At 55.8% G+C, this 26,318-nt stretch overlaps 1 protein-coding gene across 1 annotated transcript in view; it reads left to right on the top strand.

Annotated features, from left to right (window-relative positions):
* KCNH6 (potassium voltage-gated channel subfamily H member 6) overlaps nt 1-25,026 on the top strand; it is a 49,013-nt gene extending 23,987 nt beyond the window's left edge. Inside the window, exons 3-14 of the mRNA XM_029074565.1 lie at nt 1,423-1,584; nt 1,801-2,009; nt 9,587-10,012; nt 11,731-12,130; nt 13,065-13,264; nt 16,068-16,320; nt 17,329-17,522; nt 18,365-18,485; nt 18,954-19,199; nt 19,769-19,925; nt 22,119-22,317; nt 24,166-25,026. Coding sequence (XP_028930398.1) covers nt 1,423-1,584; nt 1,801-2,009; nt 9,587-10,012; nt 11,731-12,130; nt 13,065-13,264; nt 16,068-16,320; nt 17,329-17,522; nt 18,365-18,485; nt 18,954-19,199; nt 19,769-19,925; nt 22,119-22,317; nt 24,166-24,450 — 2,852 coding nt within the window. The 3' untranslated portion in view covers nt 24,451-25,026. The remainder of the gene's footprint in view (nt 1-1,422; nt 1,585-1,800; nt 2,010-9,586; nt 10,013-11,730; nt 12,131-13,064; nt 13,265-16,067; nt 16,321-17,328; nt 17,523-18,364; nt 18,486-18,953; nt 19,200-19,768; nt 19,926-22,118; nt 22,318-24,165) is intronic.
* Nucleotides 25,027-26,318: the final 1,292 nt, after the last annotated feature.

Below are 26,318 nucleotides of genomic sequence, written 5' to 3'. Positions count from 1 at the left end.
CTCACCACCAATCTCTTGTCCGCATCTTGCCTCTGGCCTGGGACGCCCTCCCTCCTCAAATCTGACAATTACTTCCCCCTCCTTCAAAGCCCTTTCGAGAGCACGTCTCCTCCAAGAGGCCTTCCCCGACTAAGCCCCACTTTCCTCTTCTCCCACTCCCTTCTGTGTCACCCTGACTTGCTCCCTTTATTCATCCCCTGTCCCACCCCCACAGCGCTTATATACATATCTGTAATTTATTTATTTATATTAATGTCTGTCTCCCCCTCTAGACTGTAAGTTCATTGTGGGCAGAGAATGTGTCTGTTTAACGTTGTATTGTATTCTCCCAAGTGCTTAGTACAGTGTTCTGCATCCAGTAAGTGCTCAATAAATGTGATTGAATGAATGAATTTGGAAATCATCTGCACAGCGTTAGTAGTTGAAGCTACGGGAGTGAATGAGTTCTCCAAGGGAGAGGGTGTGGATGGAGAATAGAAGGGGACTCGGCACTGAGCCTTAAGGGACTCCCACTGTTAGGGGATGGAAGGCAGAGGAGAAGCTGGCAAAGAAAACTGAGAAGGAGCAGTCAGAGGGATAGGAGGAGAAGTAGGACAGAACAGTGTCGGGGAAGTCGGGGTTGGTTAATATTTCCAGGGGGAGGAGGTGGTCCATAGGGTCAAAGGCAGCTGAGAGGTGGAGGAGGATTAGGATGAAGTAGAAGCCGAGGGATTTGGCAAGAGAGAGATCACTGGTGACCTTTGAGAGGGGAGTTTCCATTAAGTGAGGGCTTCCAAGCCAGATTGGAGGAGGTCAAGGAGAAAATTAGAGAAGAGGAAATGGAGGCCGCGTGTGTAAACAACTCTCTCAAGGAGTTTGGAGAGGACTGCTAGGAAAGATACGGACAATAACTGGAGGAGCCGTGGGGGTGAAGGGAGGGGTTTTTTTTAAGATAGGGACACGGGAGCGTGTTTGAAAGGAGTGGGGAAAAAGGCACTAGAAAGTAAACGGTTGAAGATGGCAGTCGAGGAGAGAAGAAGGGAGGGGACAGGTGTTTGATAAAGCACAGAGGGAGGGAGTTGGAGTTGCAGGTGGAAGGGGTGGATTTTGAGAGGCAGTGGTCTACTCTTGAGATACTGCTGGGAAAGATGGGAGAGTTAAAAAGGGTCAGTAGGAAGGAGGGACTGGAGAGGAGCAGGGGAGAATTTAGGGAGCTCATGCCTGCTGTGTCACTTCACTTCTCTATGCCTCAGTTACCTCATCTGTAAAGTGGGGATTAAGACTGTGAGCCCCATGTGGGGCAGGGACTGTGTCCAACCTGATTGGCTTGTATCCACCCCAACGTTTAGTGCAGTGTTTGGCACATAGTAAGCGCTTAACAAATAACACAATTATTTAAATACCATTAACAATTTTTTTAAAAAATGTGCCCGGTGCCCGCAGCCTCCTGTTTCCGCTGCCTGGTGGACGTGGTGCCCGTGAAGAACGAGGACGGAGCCGTCATCATGTTCATCCTCAACTTCGAGGACCTGGCCCAGCTCCTCGCCAAGCACAGCAACCGCACTCTGTCCCGGCGCCTTTTGACCCCAAGCTTCCTGAGATCCGGTGGGAAGCCCGGGGCCCCGGAAGAGAGGGGAGGGGAGGGCCCGACCCCCAGGCTGGGAAACCCGGTAGGGAGGGAGCACATTGCCCTGAACCCACTGCACCCACGCTGCCTCTTGTCTCAGACCCCCTTGCCCCCTCTCCATCCCCAACCCCTTCCAACCGCCTCCCCTCGGGGAGGACGGAAGCTCCCTGTGACGGGGCCGATCCTCTCACAAGGCTCCCAGGGCAAGGTGGGCGGACAGGCTTTGGGGCCGGACGCCGACTCGGTCAAATACCGCACCATCAGCCAGATCCCCCAGTTCACACTCAACTTCGTCGAGTTCAACCTGGAGAAGCACCGCTCGGGCTCCACCACGGAGATCGAGATCATCGCCCCTCACAAAGTCGTGGAGCGCACGCAGAACGTCACGGAGAAGGTCACCCAGGTACCCGGAGAGGGCGGAGGGAAGGAGGGAGGGACAGACCCCAGAGAGGGAGGAGGGTTGAAGGACCCTATTTAAGGAGGGAGGACCGGGCCCTGGGGGGCTTCCTCCAGCCTTCGCCTTCCCAGGGAAGGCCGCTAGCTAGACCAGAAGCCCTTTCAGGGCAGGATCACGTCTACTAACTCTATTGGACTCTCCCAAGTGCTTAGTTCAATGCTCAGGACGCAGTAGGCATCCCATAAATACCACCGATTGATTGGCTACAAATTCCTTGATGGCAGAGACCATTTTTACTAACTTCTATTGGACTCTCCAGAGTGCTTAGCGAAGTGCTCTGCACATGAGACGTTAACTGATCGATTGATTGCAAGTTCCTTAAAGACGGGAGCACGTCTACCAACTTCTAGTGGACTCTCTGAAGTGCTTAGTACAGTGGTCTGCACATGATAGACGTTCACCGATGGATCGATTGACTGCAAGTTCCTCGAAGGCAGGGAATGGCTGCTGCATATTAGGGGATCTAATCCTGGCTCTGACACTTGCCTGCTGTATCATCTTGAGCAAGTCACTGAACTTTTCTGCGCCTCAGTTTCCTCAACTGTAAATGGGGATCCTTCTCCTACCTACTTAGAACGTGTGCCCGTATGGGCTAAAGGCTGCGTCCAGAGCGATTATCTCGACTCTACCCCAGTGCTTAGCACTGTGCTCGGCACAGAGTCAGCATTGAAGAAACACTCCAGTTATTATTATTGGTGTACTGTGATGGGGCTCTGATTGGATTTGGGACTGAACTGGGCAGGGCAGAAGCTGGGAGATAGAGAGAGCTGTTGGGGAGCTGCAGGGGAGCTGCAGGGGAGCTGCTTTTATCTGGGATTGAGGCTGGGCCGAGCTTCCATCTCGGTGGAAAAGCCATTCCCCGGGTTGGTTTCCAATCACCTCTCCTCCTTGCCCGGATCCCTGCACAAAGAGACTCCCTGCAGACTTCGGGGGGGGGGGCCGTCCAGCCTAGCAGAGCGGGGGCTGCCCTCGGGGACCGTGGGGCTGGGGCCCTGGGCCCAGAGGGCACGGCTCCCCTCGCACGCGGGCTCCACGTATGCCGACGGCCAGCAGGTTGCTAGGCAGCGGGGCTGCCTCTCCGTGGGCCCAGCGGCCGGTCGATGGTGGGTCGTTAGCTGGGGCAGAGGGGATGGGCTGGATCCGACAGGCCGTTTCTCCAGGCGACGGCAGCGGCCTCCTCCACCGCCTCTGGGTCTTGGCCTTTGGCCAGCCAAGCGGCAGCATCAGGTCTGGAAAAGGTCAATTCCAGCTCCCAGACTGGTGATACTCTGGCCTGAGACCCCCATGTCCTCCCCTCTTCATGCCCTACCCCCGCCCCCTTCATCCTGCTGAACAGGGCAGGGATCTTCTTTTGGAAGCCCCCCACCCCCATCCCTTAGTTATAGCCCAGGGGAATTTGGAGGCCGTTTCTGCTCAGAAGAGGAGATTTAAGCGAAAAAAGCAGGTCTGGAGTGAGAGGAACGGACAGGAGAGAGCCATAGGGATGGCTTGAGGAGAGATGACCTGGCCTTATGCTTGTCCGCTGCCCCTGAGGCTCAGACTCAATCAGTCAATCAATCAATGGTATTTACTGACCACTTACTATGTGCAGAGCACTGTACTAAGTGCTTGGAAGAGCACAGTCCGACAGAATTAGCGGACACATTCCCGGCCCATGACGTGCTTACAGTCTAGACGGGGGGGAGACAGACGAGCAGCACGGCAAGTTGGATAAAGCGGGGGCTTGGGAGTCAGCAGGTCATGGGTTCTAATCCAGTTCTACCACTTGTCTGCTGTGTGACCTTGGGAAGTCACGCCACTTTTCTGGGCCTCAGTTGCCTCGTCTGTAAAATGGGGATTAAGAGAGTGAGCCCCACGTGGGACGGGGACTTTGTCCAACCCAATTTGCTTGTATCCACCCCAGCGTTTAGTACAGAGCCTGGCGCTTCGTAAGTGCTTAACAAATACAATAATTATTATTATCATCATTGTTATTATTACATTAATATGAAGAAATATGTCATTTATAATCTATAATTTAAAGATACGTACACAAGTGTTGTGGAGTTGGGAGTGGGGTGAATATCAAATGTCCAAACCCAACGATAACAATGGTAAGTAGTAAGTGCTTACTGTGCACCAAGCACTGTGCTAAGCACTGGGATAGATGCAGGTTCATCAGCTCTACTTCAGTCCCTGTCCCAGACAGGGCTCACAGTCTAAGAGGGAGAGTGAACAGAGAATAATAATAATAATAATAGTGGTATTTGTTAAATGCTTACTATGTGCCAAGCACTGTTCTAAGTGCTGGGGTAGATTCAAGGTAATCAGGGTGTCCCTCATGGGGCTCACAGTCATAATCCCCATTTTACAGGTGAGGTAACTGAGACCCAGAGAAGTTAAGTGACTTGCCCAAAGTCACACAGCCGATAAGTGGCGGAGCCGGGATTAGAACTCACGACCTCTACTAACTCCCAAACCCGTGCTCTTTCCACTAAGCCACGCTGCTTCTCTGAAAACTGATCCCCATTTCACAGATGAGGACACTGAGGTCCAGGGAGGTGCAAAGACTTGCCCAAGGTCACACAGCAGGCAGAGCTGGAATTAGAACCCAGTTCCCCTGACTCCCAGACCTGGAGTGTTTCCACTGAGGCATCCAGTCTCCCTCGGGTGGGTCCTAGAGGCAGCTAAGGGCATTTTTCTGCTTTGAGGGGCAGAGGTGCCAGTCAGGGTTTCATGGCTAAAGAACTGAGGTCACAAGCAAGAAGAAAAGCAGTGTTGCCTAGTAGATAGAGCCCGGGCCTGAGTTCTAATCTCAGGTCCCCCACTTGACTGTTGTGTGGCCTTGGATAAGTCACTTCACTTCTCTTTACCTCTACCACCTCATCTATAAAATGGGGATTAAGATTGTGAGCCCCATGTGGGCCATGGACTTTGTCCAACCTGATTAGCTTGTATCTACCCCAGCGCTTAGTACAGTGCCTAGCACAAAGCGCTTCACAGATACCATAAAAAAAAGTAAGAAACGTTTTGGACAAAGACAGTGTCTTATCTGGAGGGGTGGGGGGGCAGGGAGTGAGTGGCCTCATCCCTGACTGACTGCAGACCATCCAAGCCTGGAGCAGCCCGCACAGTTCTGTCCGGGAACAGCAATCTCCCTTCTTTTCCTCCCCAAAGGCAATGTCTTTCCCTTCCCCTGGGCTTCCAGTTAGCTCCCTCCTCTCCATCTCTCATTCTCCCTCTCTTCCCTCCCCTCTCCTGCCCCCTCCCTTCCCCTTCTGCTCCCTCCCTCCCTGGGTCCTCTGTCCTCCTCCCCCCCCTCCTCCCGCAGCCTGGCTCCCCCGCTCCCCCTACGCCAGCTCCGTCCAACTCCGCTGACCTTCCACAGCCCACAGAATGAGTCTGAAACCCAAGCTGCAGCGGGTAAGCCCAGCTGAGCACTGCTGGTCGCCTGCCCTCCTTTCCCAGTTGCCCCCTTCCTCTCCCACCCCATGGGGTCTTGGGGTGGGAGGCCTGGACATTGGCTTCCGGACACGGGGCTCTGCTTCTCACTGGGCTCCTCTCTGACCCAATTTCTACCTCCACCTCCTTGACCCTCCTAACCTTCCATCCCTTGACCCCCCGGCCCACACCCTGGGAGCAGTGGGAATGGGGGGAAGGGTTTGTTGCTTGCTGGGTTTTTCCCACCAAACCCAGAATGGGGTTGAGCCCTCTTGGCCCGGGCCCAGGGAGTGGGGCAGAGATGATGGAATGGATGGGATTGGCACATCGGCTCCCATTTGGGAGTCTCTGCTCTGAGAACCCCAGGGTGAAGGGAGGTGAAGGTCAGAGGGGGCTCAAGTAGAAGGTCCAGGCCCATCCCAACTGCCGGGCTCAGTGCTGCTCGGATCCCTCCCTCTCTCTCCTCAGCCCTGCCCTCTACGGTCTGGCTGGTGCTGCCCTCCTCCACCCCTCCCTGCTGGGCTCTACCCCCTCTGCTCTCTCTTGCCCCCTGCTAGCCCTTGCAGAGAGCAGACTGCCTAGAGACCCTGGTTCCACCCCATCCAGTCTCCCTGGAGGGGTGAAGTTTTCGGGTGGGAGAGCAGAGGAGGTCCGGGGTAGAGGTCCGTGCTCCTGACGTGTGGCCGTGGCCCCGCGTCCTGCTGAGGGTCTCTTAGGTTAGGGAGGGTGGGGAAGAGGGCCAAGGGAAAGAGGGGCAGCTTGAGGCTCCTGGGACAACACAAGGGGGGACACCTCTCTCTAATCACACACCCACATACACAACACACACACCCCAAACCTCACACCCCTTGTTCTTGCTTGGGGCTCGTTGTCCTCAGCCTCCCTTGGGATGTCTGGTCCCTCGGCCTGGACAGCAGGGTCCGGGGAGTGGGAAAGTGAGAGTGAGAGCGAAAGGGAGAATGAGGGAGTTAACAGTTAGATGGGGAGTGACTGAGTGATGGAGTGAGAGTGTGCATTTTTAGTGCTCAGGGACATTTCTCTTCCTCTTCCCCTGACCCCAGCCCCATTGATCAGCTGTTAGTTCCTCTCCACTGGGCTCACCGGGGAGCTGCACAGGCCTGTTCCCTGTGAGACAAAAAAGAGAAAGAGAGAGAGAGAGAGAATGCACACCCGAGTGTGAGCGTAGCAGTGCCTAAATTCAGTAGTCTTCACTGAGCGTTGACTGTGTGCAAAGCACTGTACTAAGTGCTTAGAAGAGTACAACATAACAATAAACAGATACATTCCCTGCCCAAAGCAAGCTCACGGTCCAGAGGGGGAGACAGACATTAATATGCATACATACATAAATAACAGATGATGATAATAATTACTATTCTTGTTAAGCGCTTACTATGTGCTAAGCACTGTTCTAAGTGCTGGGGTAGGTACAGGTTAAGCACATTGGACATGGTCCCTGTCTCAGATGGGTCTCGCACTTTTAATCCCCATTTTACAGATGAGGTAACTGAGGCCAAGAGAAGTGAAGCGACTTGCCCTAGGTCACACATGTGGCAGAAGCGGGATTAGAACCCACTTCCTTCCGGGTCTCACACCCATGATCTATCCATTAAGCCACGCTGCTTCTCTATGTACATAAGTGCTGTGAGGCTGGGATGGGGGATGAATAAAAGGAGCAAGTTAAGGTGACGCAGAAGGGAGTGTGAGAAGAGGAAGGCTTCTTGGAGGAGAGCTCTCCCCTTCTAGACTGTAAGCTCACTGTGGGCAGGGAATGTGTCTGTTTATTGTTATACTGTACTCTCCCAAGAGCTTAGTACAGTGCTCTGCACACAGTAAGCGCTCAATAAGATCGAAAGAATGAATGAAAGGTAGAGTTCTAGGAAGAGAATCCTGTCCATCCATATCATCCTCGTGACTTGGGGCAGGGGTTGTGCCCCCGGACTTGGTCTTGCAGGGTTGGGTTGGGTACGTGATGTGAGGCTGAATCAGGGCGGGAGCGACCAACCTCACCCAACTCCGAGAGTTCTGCTATCCAGCTGACCAATGTCCACCAGTGGAAATGGGGATCCTTTCTTAGGCACCCCCCACCCCCATCACCCACCCCCAGTGATGGGGTGGTGGGGCTGTTTGGGAGAATTTATGGCCCTAGTACAAGTCCAGCGAATGGACAGGGAGAAACTGCCCCTCTGCCAGAAGCCCCCCAGCTCCTGGGGTTCTGAATCCACTCTGGTTCCAACCAGACCCCTTGAATTTGTGTCGGAAGCTGACCGCCTAAGACCCAGGCTTGGGGGAGGACTTGTCAAACTGGGAGGCCTTGGACTTGAGATCTCCAGGGCAGGGCTCTCTTGGGGACCTGGGTTATGGTTCCGCAAGTCCAGGGCCTGGCTTAGTCCAGGTCCCCCACAAACACGCCGGACACAGGACTGTGACCCACAGACACCCTAAGGGGTCTGAAACTGCCCTGGTCTCTCCCTGGAGTTGTTGGGAGTGGCCCTGGGTCATTTGACCTAGGGGTAGAAGGGCAGCTGTCCAAGGCTCACTACCTTCGAGGGGATTCTTGCATGCCCCCCACCATCCCCCACAATGCCCAGGATCCCCACGGCCCCCACATTCCCAGGCCCACCCGCATCCCCCATAGCCTCTGACAGTCCTCCTCAGCTTCCCATTATCTCCACAGCCCCCAAGAACCCCCACACTCCCAAGGTCTCACCTGTGCTCGTCCCTTTGAAAGGTGAAAAATGTCCCACAGGGTTAGGAAGATGCTCTCCCACAGAAGAAGGGGCATGTGAGCCCCAGGGAGAGCTGGAGTAAACAAATATTGGGCTGGCAGAGCTCCAGGAATCCTCTGCTCCAAGATCATCAAAACCTCAATCTGGCCCCAGGTCAGCCCAGAGCCATGGAGGACAAGGAAGGTCTCCCCTCAGGGTTTGTGGCTAGAAATGTTAGACCTCTGAGGTGAGGGACCAGAATCCGTTGGACAGAAGATCCAGAAGGGTCAGCCACAAGGGCACGGAGCGAGGACAGATATTTAGCAATCTGGAGGGCAGCGGCCAGGCAGCTGAAGCAGAAATATTTTTCAGGCAGGAGGAAACTGGAGCCAACGAGTTGGAAGGACATAGGGAAGAGCCGTGGAGCGGGAGGGAGTCAGAGGTTTGGCAGAGACTTATTCATTCAAAGGGCAGAGACCTGTCAGCCGGAAATGGAAATAAGGCCTAAAATTCAACCCCTACCTTCCTAATCCCCTTTCACTCTCCATCCGACCAAGTCCCACCTCAGTAACCCAGTCTCCCAACTGTCTTTCATAAACTGTCTCCTCACTCTCCCCTACAAAGCCCTCTCCCCTCTCTCCCTCGCAAACCAACTCCCCACTGTCCCACACCAACCTGTCTCCTTACTCTTCCTCACAACTCTTCTACACTCTCTCTCCCTCCCTCACAAATCCCTCTCCCTCTCACTAACCATTTCCCCACTCTCCCACACCAGTCTGTCTCCCTACGCTTCCTCACAACTCTTCTCCCTCTCTCTCCCTCTCTCACAAACCCTTCCCCCCCCCCCACAAACTATCTCCCCACTATCTCTCACAAACCCATCTCCCCACTCTCCCTCACGAACTCTTTTCCCCTCCCTCTCACTCACAAACTGTCTCCCCATTCTCCCTCACAAACTTTTCTCCCTTCTCTCTCCTTCATAAACTTAATTCCATCATTCACCCAGCCTCCCCACTCTCCCTCACAAACTCTTCTCCCCCCTCTAACCATTGCAAGTTGTCTCCCCACTCTCCCTCACTAACCAATTCCCAATTCTCCATACCAAACCAGCTCCCCATTCTCCCACCAAATTCTTCTCTCTCTCCTTCACAAACTCTTCTCCCTTCTACCCTCATAAACTCATCTCCCCTCGCCCCCCGAATCTCCCCGCTCTTTCTCACCTACCCATCTCCTCTTCACCATCCCATTTTCATAATCTCCATTTCATAACTCTGCCTCTTTAAGCTCCCCCCATCGCAGGCCCCATTCCCTCCCACCCTATCCCCTCACTCAAGCTCCCACCCCAGGCTGCTCCCACCCTCTCCATCTGATCTCTCTCTTCCACCCGGCGCTCAGGTCCTGTCTCTGGGGGCCGACGTCCTGCCCGAGTACAAGCTGCAGGCCCCCCGCATCCACCGCTGGACCATCCTGCACTACAGCCCCTTCAAGGCCGTGTGGGATTGGCTCATCCTGCTGCTGGTCATCTACACGGCTGTCTTCACGCCCTACTCGGCCGCCTTCCTGCTGAACGACCAGGAGGAGTCGCGGCGTTGGGACTGTGGCTACGCTTGCAACCCTCTGACGGTGGTGGACCTGATCGTGGACATCATGTTCATCGTGGACATCGTCATCAACTTCCGCACCACCTACGTCAACACCAACGATGAGGTGGTCAGCCACCCGGCCAAGATCGCCGTGCATTACTTCAAAGGCTGGTTCCTCATCGACATGGTGGCCGCCATTCCCTTTGACCTGCTCATCTTCCGCACGGGCTCGGACGAGGTGAGCCCTGGGCCCTCGGGACCACAGGGGATCCCAACCCCAAAGTCATCCTCCGTCATCATCATCATCATCATATTTGTTAAGTCTTTATTATTATTATTATTATTGTTGGGTCCTTACTATGTGTCAAACACTGTCCTAAGTGGTGGAGTAGATACAAGTTAATCAGGTCAGACACAGACCCTGGCCCACATGGCGTCTCACAGTCTAAACTAGGAGGAAGAACTGGTATCGAATCCCCATTTGGCACAGGAGGGATCTGAGACACAGAGAAGTTGGTGATTTGCCCCAGGTCACACAGCAGGCAAGTGACAGGGATGGGTTTAGAACCCAGATCCTTTGACTCCTGGGCCCAAGCTCTTTCCACTAGGCCATCCTGCTTCCCACACAGACTGGTGTTGGGACACTGAGGAGGATACAATCCAATCTGATCGGACACAGTCCCTGCCCCACCTGCGGCTTTCGGGTGGAGAACAGGTGTCTTAACCCCATTTGCATAGCTGAGGAATCAATCAATTGTATTTATTGAATGCTTACTGTGTGCCACGCACTGTACCAAACCCTTGGGAGAGTACAACCCAACAATAAAGCGGACATATTCCCTGCTCACAAGGAGCTTGAGGAAACTGAGGCATGGAGAGGTTTTTATTTTATTTCATTTTTTATTTGGGGGAGATATTTCATAATGATGGTATTTGCCAAGCACTCACTATATGTCAAACACTGTTCTAAACACTGGGGTGGTTACAAGATCATCGGGTTGTCCCACGTGGGGCTCACAGTCTTAATCCCCATTTTACAGATGAGGTAACTGAGGCACAGAGAAGTTAAGTGACTTGCCCGAAGTCACCCAGCTGACAAGTGGCAGAGCCGGGATTAGAACCCACGACTTCTGACTCCCAAGCCCGGGCTCTTAGCACTTGCTATGTGCCGGGCACTGTTCCAAGCGCTGGGGTAGATACAAGATAATCAGGATGGACACGGTTTGACTGACTTGTCACACAGCCGGCGAGTGGGAGAGTTGGGGTTGGAACTCACAACCCCTGACTCCCAGGCCTGGGCCTGAGGGAAGACCCCGGGGCAGGCCCCAGCGGGGTGTGGCCAAGGGCAGAATGTCTTCCAGAGTCATTTCTCAATGCCACATATAGTTTAGGTCTCACCCTCTGTTGATACATGTGGGGCATCACCCTCCCTCCCATCCTCGTACGGCCCATAGCGAGTCAGAGGAGCAGGCTGCTGGAGGGAAGGGAGAACAGAGAGGCAGCGTGGCTTAGTGGATAGAGCACTGGCCTGGAAGTCAGAAGGACCTGGGTTCTAATCCCTTCCGCCACATGTCTGTTGTGTGACTTTAGGCAGGTCACTTCACTTCTCTGGGCCTCAGTTACCTCATCTGTAAAACGCGGATTAAGACCGTGAGCCCCGTGCGGGACAGGGACTGTGCCCAGTCCTGATTAGCTTGTAGACAAGTGCTTGATACGTAGTAAACGCTTAAAAAGTATCATAACTATGAATGACACCAAGCCCTCCCCTCTCCTCCTCCCGTTTGCGAGCAATGGGGCCGGCAACACGTCGGCTGGCCCGGACCCCGTCCCGGAGCCGGCATCCCCCAGACCGAGGGGCTCGGGCTTCCAGCTCTGAGCCCCGGGTAAGGCTGCCGGCCTCCTCGAGCCGGGGCGGCGGGGGTAGCCGGGCTCTCAGCATCGTCCCCAACCCAACAGACCACCACGCTGATCGGGCTGCTGAAGACGGCGAGGCTGCTGCGGCTGGTGCGGGTGGCCCGGAAGCTGGACCGCTACTCCGAGTACGGGGCGGCCGTGCTCTTCCTGCTCATGTGCACCTTCGCGCTCATCGCCCATTGGCTGGCCTGCATCTGGTACGCCATCGGCAACGTGGAGCGGCCCTACATGGAGCACAGGATCGGCTGGTTGGACAACCTGGGGGACCAGATCGGCAAACGCTACAACGACAGCGACCTCAGTTCCGGCCCCTCCATCAAGGACAAGTACGTCACCGCCCTCTACTTCACCTTCAGCAGCCTGACCAGCGTCGGCTTCGGCAACGTGTCGCCCAACACCAACTCCGAGAAGATCTTCTCCATCTGCGTCATGCTCATCGGCTGTGAGTCGGGCTGGGGGCCTGGCACCCACTCCGGTCCGGGCCTGGCTGAGCTGCGGGGGCCGGTCAGACCACGGGGGCAGGACGGTAGTGGACCGGTCCGGCCATGGGGACATAATGATAGTGGACTGGTCAGGCCATCGAGGCAGAGTGTTAGTGGACCAGTCCAGCCTGGGGGGCAGGGCATGGTGGTGTGGTTCAACTACGGAAGCAGGGTATTAGTGGACCAGTCAGACCATGAGGGCGGGGTGTCAGTAGATGGGTCCGGCCATGAGGAGAGGGTGTTAGTGGACTGGACTGGCCATGAGATTTGGGCACTAATGGACCAGTACAGCCATGGGGGCAGGGTGTCAGTGGACTGGTCCAACCACGGGGCAGGGTATTAGTGAAATGGACCAGCCACAAGGTCTGGGCTTTAGTGGATCAGTCTGACCACAGGAATAAGGCTGTAAGGACCAGGCTAGCCACAGTGGCGGGACATTAGTGGATCGGACTGGCCACGTACGGTGTTAGTTGACTGGTCTGACCGGGGAGGGCGAGGTGCTATTGGACCGGCCCGGCCATGGGGGTAGGGCAGTAACGGACCAGTCCAGCTACAGGGATGGGGCATTAGTGGACCCCTCCGGTCCTGGGGGAAGGGTGTTAGTGGATGGTGGAGACGCGGGCGGGAAGAAGAGTGATTCTGAGAGAACCCAGGGCCCAAGGTCAGTGGGGATGTGGAAAGGCCCAGAGGGCAGGGAGGCCCCCAATTAATTAATTAATTCATTCATTCATTCATTCAGCTGTATATACTGAGTGCTTTCTGCTTGCAATGCATTGTACTAAGCACTTGGGAGAGTCTAATGTAAGGGTAAAACAGACACATTCCCTACCCGCAACAAGCTTACAGTCTAAAGGGGCCGCTGAGGGACCAAGAGCCTCTGCCTCTCTCCGCCAGCCCTGATGTACGCCAGCATCTTTGGCAACGTGTCGGCCATCATCCAGCGGCTCTACTCGGGCACCGCCCGCTACCACACCCAGATGCTCAGGGTCAAGGAGTTCATCCGCTTCCACCAGATCTCCAACCCCCTGCGGCAACGGCTGGAGGAGTATTTCCAACACGCCTGGTCTTACACCAACGGCATTGACATGAACGCGGTGAGTGGTGGGGGACGGGGAGGGTCTGGGGGGAGGGGGGCGGGAGGGCAGGGGGGCCGGGGGTTCCAGACCCCAGATCCAGTGAACCAGCTTGGGCCAGAGAGGAACCTATTAGGCAGCACCTGCGCCTTCCTGGAAGGGAAGGAGCCCTGATCCAGATGGTGGTGGTAAGAATAGTAGTTAAAACAGTGCTTTGCACATAGTAAGCGCTTAACAAATACCATCATCGTTATTATTATTATTAGTTGTACTCATAGCAGCAGTGGTTTTTTGTAGTATTTATTGACCATCCGCTGGATGCGGCCATTTGGTAAGTAGAGGATAAAGAAGGGACGCGGTCCCTGCCCACGAGGAGCTTGCACTCTAAGAGGAGAGACACGGCTTAGTGGGAAGAGCATGGGCTTGGGAGTTAGAGGTCATGGGTTCTAATCCCGGCTCCGCCACTTATCCGCTGCCTGACTTTGGGCAAGTCACTTCGTTTCTCTGTGCCTCCGTTACCCCATCTGTAAAATGGGGATTAAGACAGTGAGCCCAGTGTGGGACGACCTGATTACTTTGTATCTACCCCAGCGCCTAGAACAGTGCTAGGCACATAGTAAGCGTCTAAAAAATATCATCATCATACCAGAGTATTGATAAATCGAGTAGTTAAGAGTCATAATTGAATACTGACCATCCACTGGATGCGGCCACTTGGTAAGTAGAGGATAAAGGAGGGACGTCTTCCCTGCCCACGAGGAGCTTACATTCTAACAGGGGAGACGTGGCTCAGTGGAAAGAGCATGGGCTTGGGAGTCAGAGGTCGTGGGTTCTAATCCCGGCTCCACCGCTTATCAGCTGGGTGACTTTGGGTAAGTCACTACATTTCTCTGTGCCTGCGTTACCCCATCTGTAAAATGGAGATTAAGACAGTGAGCCCAATGTGGGACGACCTGATTACCTTCTATCTACCCCAGCGCCTAGAACAGTGCTAGGCACATAGTAATTGCTTAATAAATATCATCATCATCATCGATGTATTGACCAATCGAGTAGTTGAAAGGCATAATTGAATAAATTACTGAATCGACACATACGCAAAGTGACGAAGATGTGTAAAATTAGTTCAAGAGAGTGGGACAGTAAATCCAGAAAAGGGCGGTGCAGCGCTTATAGCAGGGTCTGGGAGAGAGGAGGACAGCCTTTAGGGCCTCTAATGAAAATGGATCCAGGCCTGTGGACTCCACCCCCGGGGGGTCAGTAAGGGCCCGACTCAGGCCAGTGGGCCAGCAACAGGGGTCTCAAGGGGATTCGGCCTACTCGGAGAGGAGCTGGGAGCCTGCATGTTTGGGCTGGGTCTCATCCATTCCAGATCGTGCCTGTTAGTCTGGTTTTTTTCTAGTAAGAATAATACTAATTAATAATAATTATAGTATTTGTCAAGCACTTACTATGGGCCAGGAACTGTACCAAGTTCTGGGGTGGGTACAAGTCAGTCGGGTTGGACACAGTCCCTGTCCCACATGGGGCTCACGGTCTCGCTCTCCATACTACAGATGCGGTAACTGAGGCACAGAGAAGTGAAGAGATTGGCCCAAGGCCACACAGCAGACAAGTGGCGGAGCCGGGATTAGAACTCGTGCTCTATTCTGTAAATAAAACTGGCTAGATCATACTTCAGGAGGGAGTTTAGGTTCTGGAGAACATCTGGGAACTGGGGGATGAGTCTGAAAATTGAAGAGTAAAATTCCCTGCCAGCAGCTGGGGCTGAGATAAAGGCAGAAAAGATAAATGTATTTGGGCTGAAGTTGGCTCTAATAATAACGAATAGTGATACTCATTCGTTGAGCACTCACTACACCAAGCACCGTACTAAACACTGGGGTATGTACAAGATAATCAGGCCAGATAGAGTTCCTGTCTCACCCGGGGCTCACAGTCTAAGTAAGAGGGAGAGTGGGTTTCGTATCCCCATTTTACCTAGGAGGAAACCAGGGCACAGAGCAGTTAAGGGACCAGACCAAGGTCACCCAACAGGCAAGTGGCAGATCCAGGATTAGAAGCCAGGTCCTCTGACTCCCAGGCCGTGCCCCTTTCCACAGAATCACGCTGTTTATGGTGTTTACTAAGCCCTCACTAGGGAACAAAAGCCTGGGCTAAGCGCTGGGTCCAAGATACAAGTTAAGCGGGTCGGACACAGTCTCCACCCCATACAGGGCTCCCAAGCTAAGAGGTGGGCAGTGAAGGAATCCCCACTTAAACCGCTTGCCCTGTGTCACACACAGACACAGAGATGGGGCTAGAGCCCAGGTTCCCTGCCTTCCAGTTCCATGCTGGTTCCACCCCACTATTCGCTGGCCTCCACCTCTACATGTTCTCCTTAAGCTGCTGGGCTTGCGGTGCTCTGCCCCAGTTTGAGATGGGTCCCAAGCCAGCGGGTCACCGTGTTACCTGCCGTGTGGTCAGGAGTTGGCTGGGGGGTGGGGGGTGGCTGGGAGTGCCTCTGGGAGGGAAGCTCGAAGGCTCCCCACTGTCTCCCCGATCCAGCCTCAACGCCTCCCCAGTGGTTCCTCCGATCCTCCTAATCACCTCCCCTATCACTCCCCGATCCCTCCGTGATCTTCCCAATCCCTCCCCAGCCCTTCCCCAATCCCTCAGGTAAGAGGATAGGATGAACCCTGGGCCGGGCTGCGTCGGCCTTCCCCACCCGACTCAGCCTCCTCTTCCGCTCAGCCTCCGTCCCTGCTCGCCCTCTGGCCCCGCTCAGCCTCCACCTCCGCTCAACTTCCACCCACGCTCAGCCTCCGGTCCTGGTCCCCCGCAGGTGCTGAAGGGGTTCCCGGAGTGCCTGCAGGCCGACATCTGCCTCCACCTGAACCGCACTCTGCTGCAGCGTTGCAAGGCCTTCCACGGGGCCAGCAAGGGCTGCCTGCGGGCTCTGGCCATGAAGTTCAAGACCACCCACGCACCCCCCGGCGACACCCTGGTGCACTACGGAGACGTCCTCACCACCCTCTACTTCATCGCCCGCGGTTCCATCGAGATCCTGCGCGAGGACATCGTGGTGGCCATCCTAGGTGGGCCACACCACCAGGGCCGAGGCGGGACCACCACTGGGTCAGGGCGGGACCGGCCGGGCCTCGGCCTCGTGGGGACTTGCCCAGGCCTGGTTCGGTCCGGGCCGCGGAGAACCGGTTCTGGAGCCGGGGAGCCTCCCTGGATATGAGGGTGGGACCCTAGCCCTCCTCAAGCAGTGCCCGGTTGACACAGCTAGTTTAAAGTCCGTGGAGAATGGCGGGTTCGGACTGGGCCTCGTCCATTCCCGATTGGGCCTGTTGGTCTGTTTTTCTTCTCGGTGAATAAAACTGGCTAGATAATAATAATGATTTTTGGTATTTGTTAAGAGCTTACGATGTGCCGAGCACTGTTCTAAGCGCTGGGGTAGATTCGGGGAAATCAGGTTGTCCCACGTGAGGCTCACGGTCTTAATCCCCATTTTACAGATGAGGGAACCGAGGCACCGAGAAGTTAAGTGACTTGCCCAAAGTCACACAGCTGACAGGTGGCGGGACCGGGATTAGAACCCACGACCTCTGACTCCTAAGCCCGTGCTCTTTCCGCTGAGCCACGCTGCTGGATCATACTTTGGGTGGGAGGACGGGATCAGCAGAGGCCTTCGAGCGAGGTGCGGGTTCTGGAGAATTTCGGAAACGCGAGCCCAAATAAATTCAATCATACTTCACTCAGTCAGATTTACTGAGCGCTTACTGCGTGCAAAGCACTGTACTAAGTGCTTGGAAGAGTACAGTTCTACAGTAGAGATATTCCTGCCCACAACGAGCTTACAGTCTAGAGACGAGCTTACAATCCTCCTTCGCCAGGTGAATCGGGCTGAGACTGACCCTATGTCCATAGGAGGAGTGGGGACAGGGCGGATTTGGGGGTGCAGTCTCGGGGCCTGGGGGAGCCTCCTCCGAGCTCCGATCCCAGACTGACGTGGCATCGAGAGGGAGGACCTGCCCAGCCCCCAGGAAGGACCCTCTCCCTTTCTTCCTCCTTCCCTCACGTCCCCCTCCGGCCAGCAGGAAAGAACGACATCTTCGGCGAGGCCGTCAGCCTCTACACCCGGCCGGGCAAGTCCAGCGCCGACGTGCGGGCCCTCACCTACTGCGACCTGCACAGGATCCAGCGCGAGGACCTCCTCGAGGTTCTGGACATGTACCCGGCCTTCTCCGACAGCTTCTGGAGCAACCTGGAGATCACCTTTGACCTGCGGGACGTGAGTCACGGTTTGCCCAGACCCCCGGAGAGGGGCCGGGCCGGGAACTGGAGGTTTTCCCCCTCTGCCCGCACCGGCGGTGCCCGCAGGACTTTGGAACCATTGAGTCACCCTCAGAGATGAATAGGTCCTTAGACCGTAAGCAGCTTGGCCTAGCGGATAGATCAAGGGCCTCGGAGTCAGAAGGACTCGGGTCCTAATCCCGACTCTGCCACTTGGCTGCTGGGTGGCCTTGGGCAAGTCATTTCACTTCTCTGTGCCTCGGTTACTTCAGCTGTAAAATGGGGATTAAGATAGCGAGCCCCCAGCGGGAGAGGGATTGCGGCCAACTCTGCTTTATCCACCCCGGGGACTAGAATAGTGCCGGGAACTTAGTGAGTGCTTAACAAATGCCACAGTTAAATATTAAATTAAATTAATAAGTTCGCCGTGGGCGGGGAATGAGTCTGTTATAGTGTTATATTGTACTCTCCCAAGCGCTTCATACAGTGCTCTGCACATAATAGCACTCACTAAATACGATTGACTGACCGAGGTCCCGGGGGGGGGCGGGGGCGGCTGGGGACACCATCGGTCTTATCCCCATTTTGCGGATGAGGGGATTGAGAGCCGGAGAGGTGAAGGGACTTGCCCGCGTCACGCAAGCAGGCAAGAGGTGGAGCCGTAACTAGAATGTGGGTCCTCTGACCGCCGGCCCCGCTCTCTTTCCACTGGGCCACACTGCCTCCCCCGAGAGAGGCAGGGGGAGGAGGGAGGAGGCAGGGAGAAGTGTTGGTGGCGGAGGCCGGGGGAGCGTCTCCGGGGCCCGGGCCCAGCTCCACCCCCGGAATTGTCCCCCACAGGTAGACAGCCTCCCCCAGTCCCCCCTGTCGCCCCCGCGGCCGCCACCGCACACCCTGGACTACGAGGACCTGTATGGCCAAGCCCGCCGCCGCTGTTCTCTCCGCAAACTCAGCAAGGCCGGTGAGCAAGGACGGCCTTCCCCAGGCCCGGACGCTTCCCCTTTCCGCGGCCCTGTCTTACCCACGTGGGCCAGGTCTGGACACCCGCTCCACGTCCCCGTCCCCTCCTCTGACCCCTTCCCGGTGAGGAAGGCCAGCCTCGGGTGCCGCCCTTCCTCGGGCCCTCGTCCACTCCCCGACCCCTTGCCGGTGGACAAGGCCGATCTCCGCCGGCACCGGGTACTGCCCCCGTCCACTCCCCATCCTCTTCCCGGTGATCGAGGCCTACCTCTGCCCGACCTGGATGCTGCCCCCTCCCCACCCTCCCTTCCCTCTCCCAACACCCTCCCGTTTCCTGGAGCCACGGCTCCCCGTGGCCCAGGCCCCCAGCCTCTGCTTTGGTCTTCCCAACACCCCCGTTGGCGGGGAGCCCCCCACCACGCCTCGCCCCGACCGCAACCCCTCCCTTCGTGTGCCCGTGGGTCCCCAGAGCCGGACGGTGCAGCGGCGGCGGTGGAGAGCCCGGAGGCCGACCGGGACCTCCCGTACTCGGCCCCGAGCCGGCCCCCCGGGGAGGCGGGCAGCATCTCCACCGTCAGCTCCCGCAGCGGCAGGGAGGGCGGCCCCCTCCCCCTCTCCCAGGATGACTTCTCTCCGGCCGGCCTCAGCCTCAGCCTCAGCAGTCCCAGCAGCGAGGGCCCGGGCCGGGCCGGGGGCAGCGGGCAGGTGTGTCCGGGTAAGCGGAGCCCCCCGAGGCCTCCCCACCCCTCCACCCCCGTCCCCAACCGGCCCCATTCCCCTAACCCGCTCCCGCCCGGGCCTCCCCGAGGTCGGGCAGGGACGGCCCACCTCCGCGTCCCGGCTGAAGGTGTGACCGTGGTCCTCCAGGGATGCTGAGCCCCGGCTCGGGCTCAGTTGTGCCCCTCGGCCCTCAGCTCCGTCCCCCGGTCCCGGCTTCGCCCTCCGGCTCCCAGGCCCTGGTCGGGTCCCCGAGGGCCTCGCCGGGAGAGGGGGAGCGGGGAGGAGGTTGGAGCACCTTGGGGCTGGGAGACCGCATCTCCATCATTCAGTCAATCCATCAGTCGTGTTTGAGGAGCACCGACTCTGGGCTGAGCACTGTACTGAATGCTTGGGGGAGCGTCCTCTACCGAGCTTGCCCGCCGCCTCAGGGTGGGGATTCCCCTGTGGAGGAAGGGGGAGCACGAAGATGGAGAAGAGGCGGGGGGTCTGACGGGGAGCGGGCCAGGAGGGCCGGCCTCGACCTAGGCCTCGGCCTCGGCCCGTTGGCCTGGTGTCTCTTTGCAGGCGGCCCGAGCGTGTTTGGGTTGTGGGGCGGGCGCCGCCCTGCCCCCCGCTCCCAGCCCCTGCGGCGCGGGGCCCCGGACGCTCCTCGGGGCCCGGACTCCTGGCCGCCGGGGGATCTGGGTTCCAGGTTGGAGATGCTCCAGGCCCAGCTGACCAGGTGAGTGGGCATGATCTCTGCCGCTGAAAAGGAAGCGGCGTGGCTCAGCGGAAAGAGCCCGGGCTTGGGAGTCAGAGATCATGGGTTCGAATCCCGGCTCTGCCACTTGGCAGCTGGGTGACCGTGGGCAAGTCACTTCACTTCTCTGGGCCTCAGTGACCTCATCTGTAAAATGGGGATGAAGACTGTGAGCCTCACATGGGACAACCCGATGACCCTGTATCTACCCCAGCGCTTAGAACAGTGCTCTGCACATAGTAAGTGCCTAACAAATACCAACATCGTTATTATTATTATTGATCGCACGGCCATGGTTGCTTCTTGCTCTATTCTATTATTATTATGGTATTTGTTAAGTGCTTACTATGTGCCAAGCACTGTTCTAAGAGCTGGGGGAGATACTGGGTCATCAGGTTGAACACAGTCCCTGTCCCGCAGTCATTCACTCATTCATTCAATCGTACCTATTGAGCGCTTACTATGTGCAGAGCACTGTACTAAGCGCTTGGAAAGTACAATTCGGCAACAGATAGAGACGATCCCTGCCCAGTAACGGGCTCACAGTCTAAAAGGGGGGACTTGCACTCTTAATCCCCGTTTTGCAGATGAGGTAACTAAGTGAAGTGACTTGCCCAAGTTCATACAGCAGACAATAATAATAATAATAATAATAATAATAATGGCATTTGTTAAGCACTTACTTTGTGCCAAGCAGTGTTCTAAGCGCTGGGATAGATACAAGGTTACCAGTTTGTCCCACTTGGGGTTCCCAGTCTTGATCCCCATTTTCCAGATGAGGTAACTGAGGCACAGAGAAGTTAAGTGACTCGCCCAAAGTCACCCAGCTGACAGGTGGTGGAGCCGGGATGAGAACCCAGGACCTCTGACTCCCAAACCCATGCTCTTGCCACTATGCCAGGTTGATTGATTGTACTCTCCCAAGCGCCTAATACAGCATTCTGCACACAGTAAGTGCTCAATAAATACGATTGAATGAATGAATGGGACAACAGATGCTGATAACTGCTTTTTGGTCACTGGATTCTCTGCATGTTTCCCTTTATTCTGGTCCTCATACAGCATCTTGAGGTTGGATTGAGGATTTAATAATAATAATAACAATTGTGATATTTGTTAAGCGCTTACTATGTGCCAGACACTGTACTAACCACCGGGGTGGATACGAGCAAATTGAGTTAGACACAGTCTCTGTCCCACATGGACTCACAGTCTCAATCCCCGTTTTCCAGATGAGGGAACTGAGGCCCAGAGATGTCAAGTGACTTGCCCAAAGTCACACAGCAGACAAGTGACAGAGCCAGGACTAGAACCCAAGACCTTCTGACTCCCAGAGCCGGGCTCTAACCACTAGGCCACGCTGCTTCTTCTAACGTCCCGGGGCTAGGCCAGGAATAGTCACAAGGCTGTGGGGCCGGGCTGGCCGGTGGAGCCATAGCAACCAATCAGTCAACAATTCTGACAATAATTCATCATCCTCATCATTAGTGGTATTTATTGAGGGCATACTGTGTGCAGAACACTGTACTAACCCCTCCCCTCAGCACTGTGCTCATTTCTGTTTATTATTCATTACCCTATTTATTTTATTAATGAGGTGTACATCACTTTGATTCTATTTATCTTGATGATGTTGATTTGTTCTGTTTTGCTTCGCTGTCTGGCTCCCCCGCTTAGACTGTGAGCCCGTCACTGGGCAGGGATGGTCTCTGTCTGTTGCCGAACTGTCCATTCCAAGCGCTTAGTACAGTGCTCTGCACATAGCGCTCAACAAATACTATTGAATGAACGAATACTAAGCGCTTGGGAGAGTCCAGTACAGCAGAGTTGGTAGACACATTCCCTGCCCCGCAGTGAGCTCACGGTGTAGAGGAGGGGGCAGACCTGAAGATAGAGAAGCAGCGTGGCTCAGTGGAAAGAGCCGGGCTCAGGAGTCAGAGGTCCTGGGTTCTAATCCCGGCTCCGCCACCTGTCAGCTGGGTGACTGTGGGCAAGTCACTTCACTTCTCGGTGCCTCAGTTCCCTCATCTGGAAAATGGGGATGAAGACTGCGAGCCTCACGTGGGATTGCCCCGTATCTATCCCAGCGCTTAGAACTTGGTAAGCGCTTAACAAATACCAACGCTATCATTATTATTAGCGATCAATAATCTCTGATACCCATCTTTCCGGCAGGCTGGAGTCTCGGATGTCGGCGGACCTGGGCATCGTCCTGCAGCTTCTGCAACGGCAGCTGTCCCAAGTGCCCCCGGCCTACAGCCCCGCCTCTCCGCTCTCCGACTCCCCGGCCACGTTCCCCACCAGCCCCCCAGACGCAGAGGCCTCCGTTCAGCCCAGTGATGGACATGAGGGGGACTCCAGGCCGCCTGAGCAGGTGTGGGACCGGGGCCCCTCCTGATAATCAAAATAATAGTAATAATGGAATTTGTTAAGCTCCTACTATGTGCCGGGCACTGTAATAATCATTTGTATTTGTTAAGCGCTTCCTATGTGCAGGGCACTGTTCTAAGCGCTGGGGTAGATACAGGGTGATCAGGTCGTCCCACGTGTGGCTCACAGTTAATCCCCATTTTACAGATAAGGTCACTGAGGCGCAGAGAAGTGAAGTGACTCGCCCACAGTCACACAGCTGACAGGTGGCAGAGCCGGGAGTCGAACCCATGACCTCTGACTCTGAAGCCCAGGCTCTTTCCACTGAGCCATAGGCGCTGGGGTGGATACAAGCAAATGGGGTTGGTCCTTCTCCCACGTGGGGTTGACGGTCTCGATCCCCGTTTTACGGGTAAGGTAACCGAGGCACAGGGAAGTGAAGTGAATTGCCCAAGGTCACACAGCAGACAAGTGGCAGCTCCGGGATTAGAACCCGGTGACCTTCTGACTCCCACTACGTCATGCTGTTTCTCATGACCAGAAAATCAATCAATTGGCCGTATTTATCGAGCGCTAACTGGGCGCAGAGGACTGTACTAAGCACTTTGGAAAGTACACTACAATAATATAAGGGATGCTTTCCCTGGCCCCAGTGAGCTTTCGGTCTAGAGGACGAGCTTACAATCTAGAGGGAAAGGGCAGGGATGGTTTGGACATCGCCAAGGGCAACTGGGTTTGGGGGCTTTGCTGCCCTTTCTGCCCCGGGTTCATTCAAGGGAGGAGAAAAAAATCCCCCATGTAACCGATGGGTTAGTAATGGGCGGGGGGCCAGGCCAGAGCTCTTGGAGTCCCGGTGAGACCGGAAGGGGCAAGAGGCAGAGGAAATAATAATAATAATAATAATAATAATAATGTTGGTATTTGTTAAGCGCTTACTATGTGCAGAGCACCGTTCTAAGCGCTGGGGTAGATACAGGGTCATCAGGTTGTCTCACGTGAGACTCGCCGTTAATCCCCATTTTACAGATGAGGTCCCTGAGACCCAGAGAAGTGAAGTGACTTGCCCTCAGTCACAGAGCTGCCAAGTGGCAGAGGCGGGATTCGAACCCAAGACCTCTGACTCCCAAGCCCGGGCTCTTTCCGCTGAGCCACGCTGCTTCTCTAATTAAGAAGGAGAAGTGGTATGGGGTGGATCGGGTTGCCCTCTGGCCATCCTTTGGCCAGCACTCCACCTCCCTGGCCGAAGAGATTTAGATCAAGCGTTGGGCCGAAAACTCACTGTGGGCAAGGAATGGGTCTATCCCAGCTCCATCACTTGTCTGCTAGGTGACCTTGGGCGAGTCACTTCCCTTCCTCTGTGCCTCAGTTTCCTCATCTGAAAAATGGGAATTGAGACTGTGAGCCCCATGTGGGACAGGGACTGTGTCCAACCCGAATTGCTTGTGTCGGCCCTCGTGCTTAGTACAGCGCCCGGGACAGAGTAAGCGCTTAACGAATTACATGAAAAAAGAAAATAAGCACTGTAGGGGTGAGTAATAATAATGTTGGTATTTGTTAAGCGCTTACTATGTGCAGAGCACTGTTCTAAGCGCTGGGGGAGATACAGGGTAATCAGGTCGTCCCACGTGAGGCTCACAGTTAATCCCCATTTGACAGATGAGGTAACTGAGGCACAGAGAAGCGAAGTGACTCGCCCACAGTCACACAGCTGACAAGTGGCAGAGCCGGGAGTCGAACTCACGACCTCCGACTCCGAAGCCCGGGCTCTTTCCACTGAGCCACGCTGCTTCCCAAAGTACCAAACTGCTTAAGGGAAGTGGAAGGTTCTGTGACTTCCGCTTTTCCTCTTCAGACCCCGAGCTACAGCGACCTGGAAAAGCAGAGCCGGAGGTGCGGGGACTCCGCGTCCAGCGGGATCCACCTCCCGGCGGCATCTGACGAAACGCTGACCCTCTCCTCTGAGCAAGAGCGGGCCTGTCCGCTCCTGGCCCGCCTGGCCCCTCTCCTCCAGCCACTGAACCCTCAGGGTCCCGCCTGGACCTCCCGCTTCCCCTCCCTCCCCGACCACCTGGGCACCCTGCCCGAGCGGCTGGACCCTCAGAGACACCGCTCAGAGCCGGCGCTCCCGGGAAGTTAGACCCGCAGCCGGGCCGGGGCCGAGAGGGGCTTCGGCCGGCTGCCGTGACTGCGCGGGGCCGAGGGGGGAAGGGGTTTCTGGCCAGAGGGAGGGGTTCCCCGGCCCACCCGGAGGAGGAGGGAAAGCTTTCTGGAGACACCCACCCTCCACCCCTGTCTGGAGACCACTTCCTTAGAGTAGATTTCGACAGCCAACTAATAAGAATAATTAGGGTACTTGTTAAGCGCTGACTATGTGCCAAGCCCCGTACTAAGCCCTGGGGTAGATAGAAGGTCATCAGGTTGGACACGGTGGTTCCTGTCCCGCCCACGGTCTGAGAGGCATCAGATCCCCATTTTACAGATGGGGTAACGGACCCGGAGAAGTGACGCGACGGGCCCACGCTCACCCGGCAGACGAATGGTGGAACCGGGATTAGAACCCAGGTCCTCTGAGTCCCAGGCTAGGGCTCTTCCCACTAGACCACGCTGTCCTTCCTAGGTGACCTCCAAACACCTCTTTATCATGATGATGAGGATGGTTGTATTTGTTAAGCACTTACTACGTGCCGCACGCCGTACTAAGCACTGGTGTAGATACCAGCAAATCAAGTTGGACACAGTCCCTGCCCCTCGTCGAGCTCACGGAGCTTACAGGTGAGGGAACTGAGGCACAGGGAAGTGATTTGCCGGAGGTCATACAGCAGACCACAAGGCCACGCCTCTTCCCAAGGCCTCGGGACCCAGGTTCGCCCGCCATTCCCGGCGGGAGACTCCGTCACCCCTGTGGCGGTCGCGTCCCTGACGCAGGGGGAGCGTCCTTGCAGGGTGGGAGGAGAGGGGCCCCGACCCCGTACGAGGAGGGTTCGCCAAGCTCCCTGGGGTGAGGAGTCCCCAGCTGAAATCCGGGCTCCAAGGAATAAGGCTCACCTAAAGCACGGAGACCTGACCCCTACGAGACCACCCCTTCATCTCCCTCATCCCCGTTCTGAGACAGGAAGGACAAAAACCAGAAAAAAAACCAGACAAAAAACAGGCCAGGGGAGGAATTTGCGATCTATAAATCGACGGTATTTACTGAGCAATTACCGTACCGCGCTAAGCCCCCGAAGGACTATAATACACTGTATTACACCGTATACCCTCTGGTACAGCAGCGGTCTACAGTGACCCTCAGAAAGCCCGGCGGAGTAGCGAGCGCCGGGTCTCCCTGCAGGTTGAGAAGCCCCCGGCCCAAGCCGGTTAGCTCTTTCCGCCATCCCTCGCTCCCGGCCCCAGATGGACCGCTGACCTAGGGGGTCTCCTCAGCCCCCTGACTGACCCACACGGATACACACTGTCCCGGGGAGCTGGAGTGTACCCTTGGCAAATAAATCGGGTTTGGCGCCCATGTTCACCTGGGGTTCTTTGTGGAAAACACGGCCGGGGGAGAAAGACCCTTTCCAGAGCCCTTCTTGGGGGGAAGAAATGTGAGATAAAACGACAGGGAAACTCGCAATGCTGAGAGACCCCCAGATGGCAATCAGTTGGAAGGCCGGCGGGAGGGACCGTCTTCTTAGCTGAGAAAACAGGCCCCGTCCAGCATTCCCTCAGTAGGATTTCTTGAACGCGTACTCGGTCGGTCATATTTATTGAGCACTCACTATAATAATAATAATGTTAGTTTGTTAAGCGCTTACTTTGCGCAGAGCTGGGGTAGATATAGGGTAATCAGGGTGTCCCGCTTGAGGCTCATCCCCATTTTCCAGAGGAGGGAACGGAGGCCCAGAGAAGTGAAGTGACTTGCCCACGGTCACACAGCTGACAAGTGGCAGAGCCGGGATGCGAACCCATGACCTCGGACTCCCAAGCCCGGGCTCTTTCCGCCGAGCCACGCTGCTTCTCTAATGT

Source organism: Ornithorhynchus anatinus, chromosome 11 (assembly GCF_004115215.2).
Source record: "Ornithorhynchus anatinus isolate Pmale09 chromosome 11, mOrnAna1.pri.v4, whole genome shotgun sequence".
In the NCBI taxonomy this organism is placed as follows: Eukaryota; Metazoa; Chordata; class Mammalia; order Monotremata; family Ornithorhynchidae; genus Ornithorhynchus; species Ornithorhynchus anatinus.
This window is presented reverse-complemented; position numbering and strand designations above follow the sequence as displayed.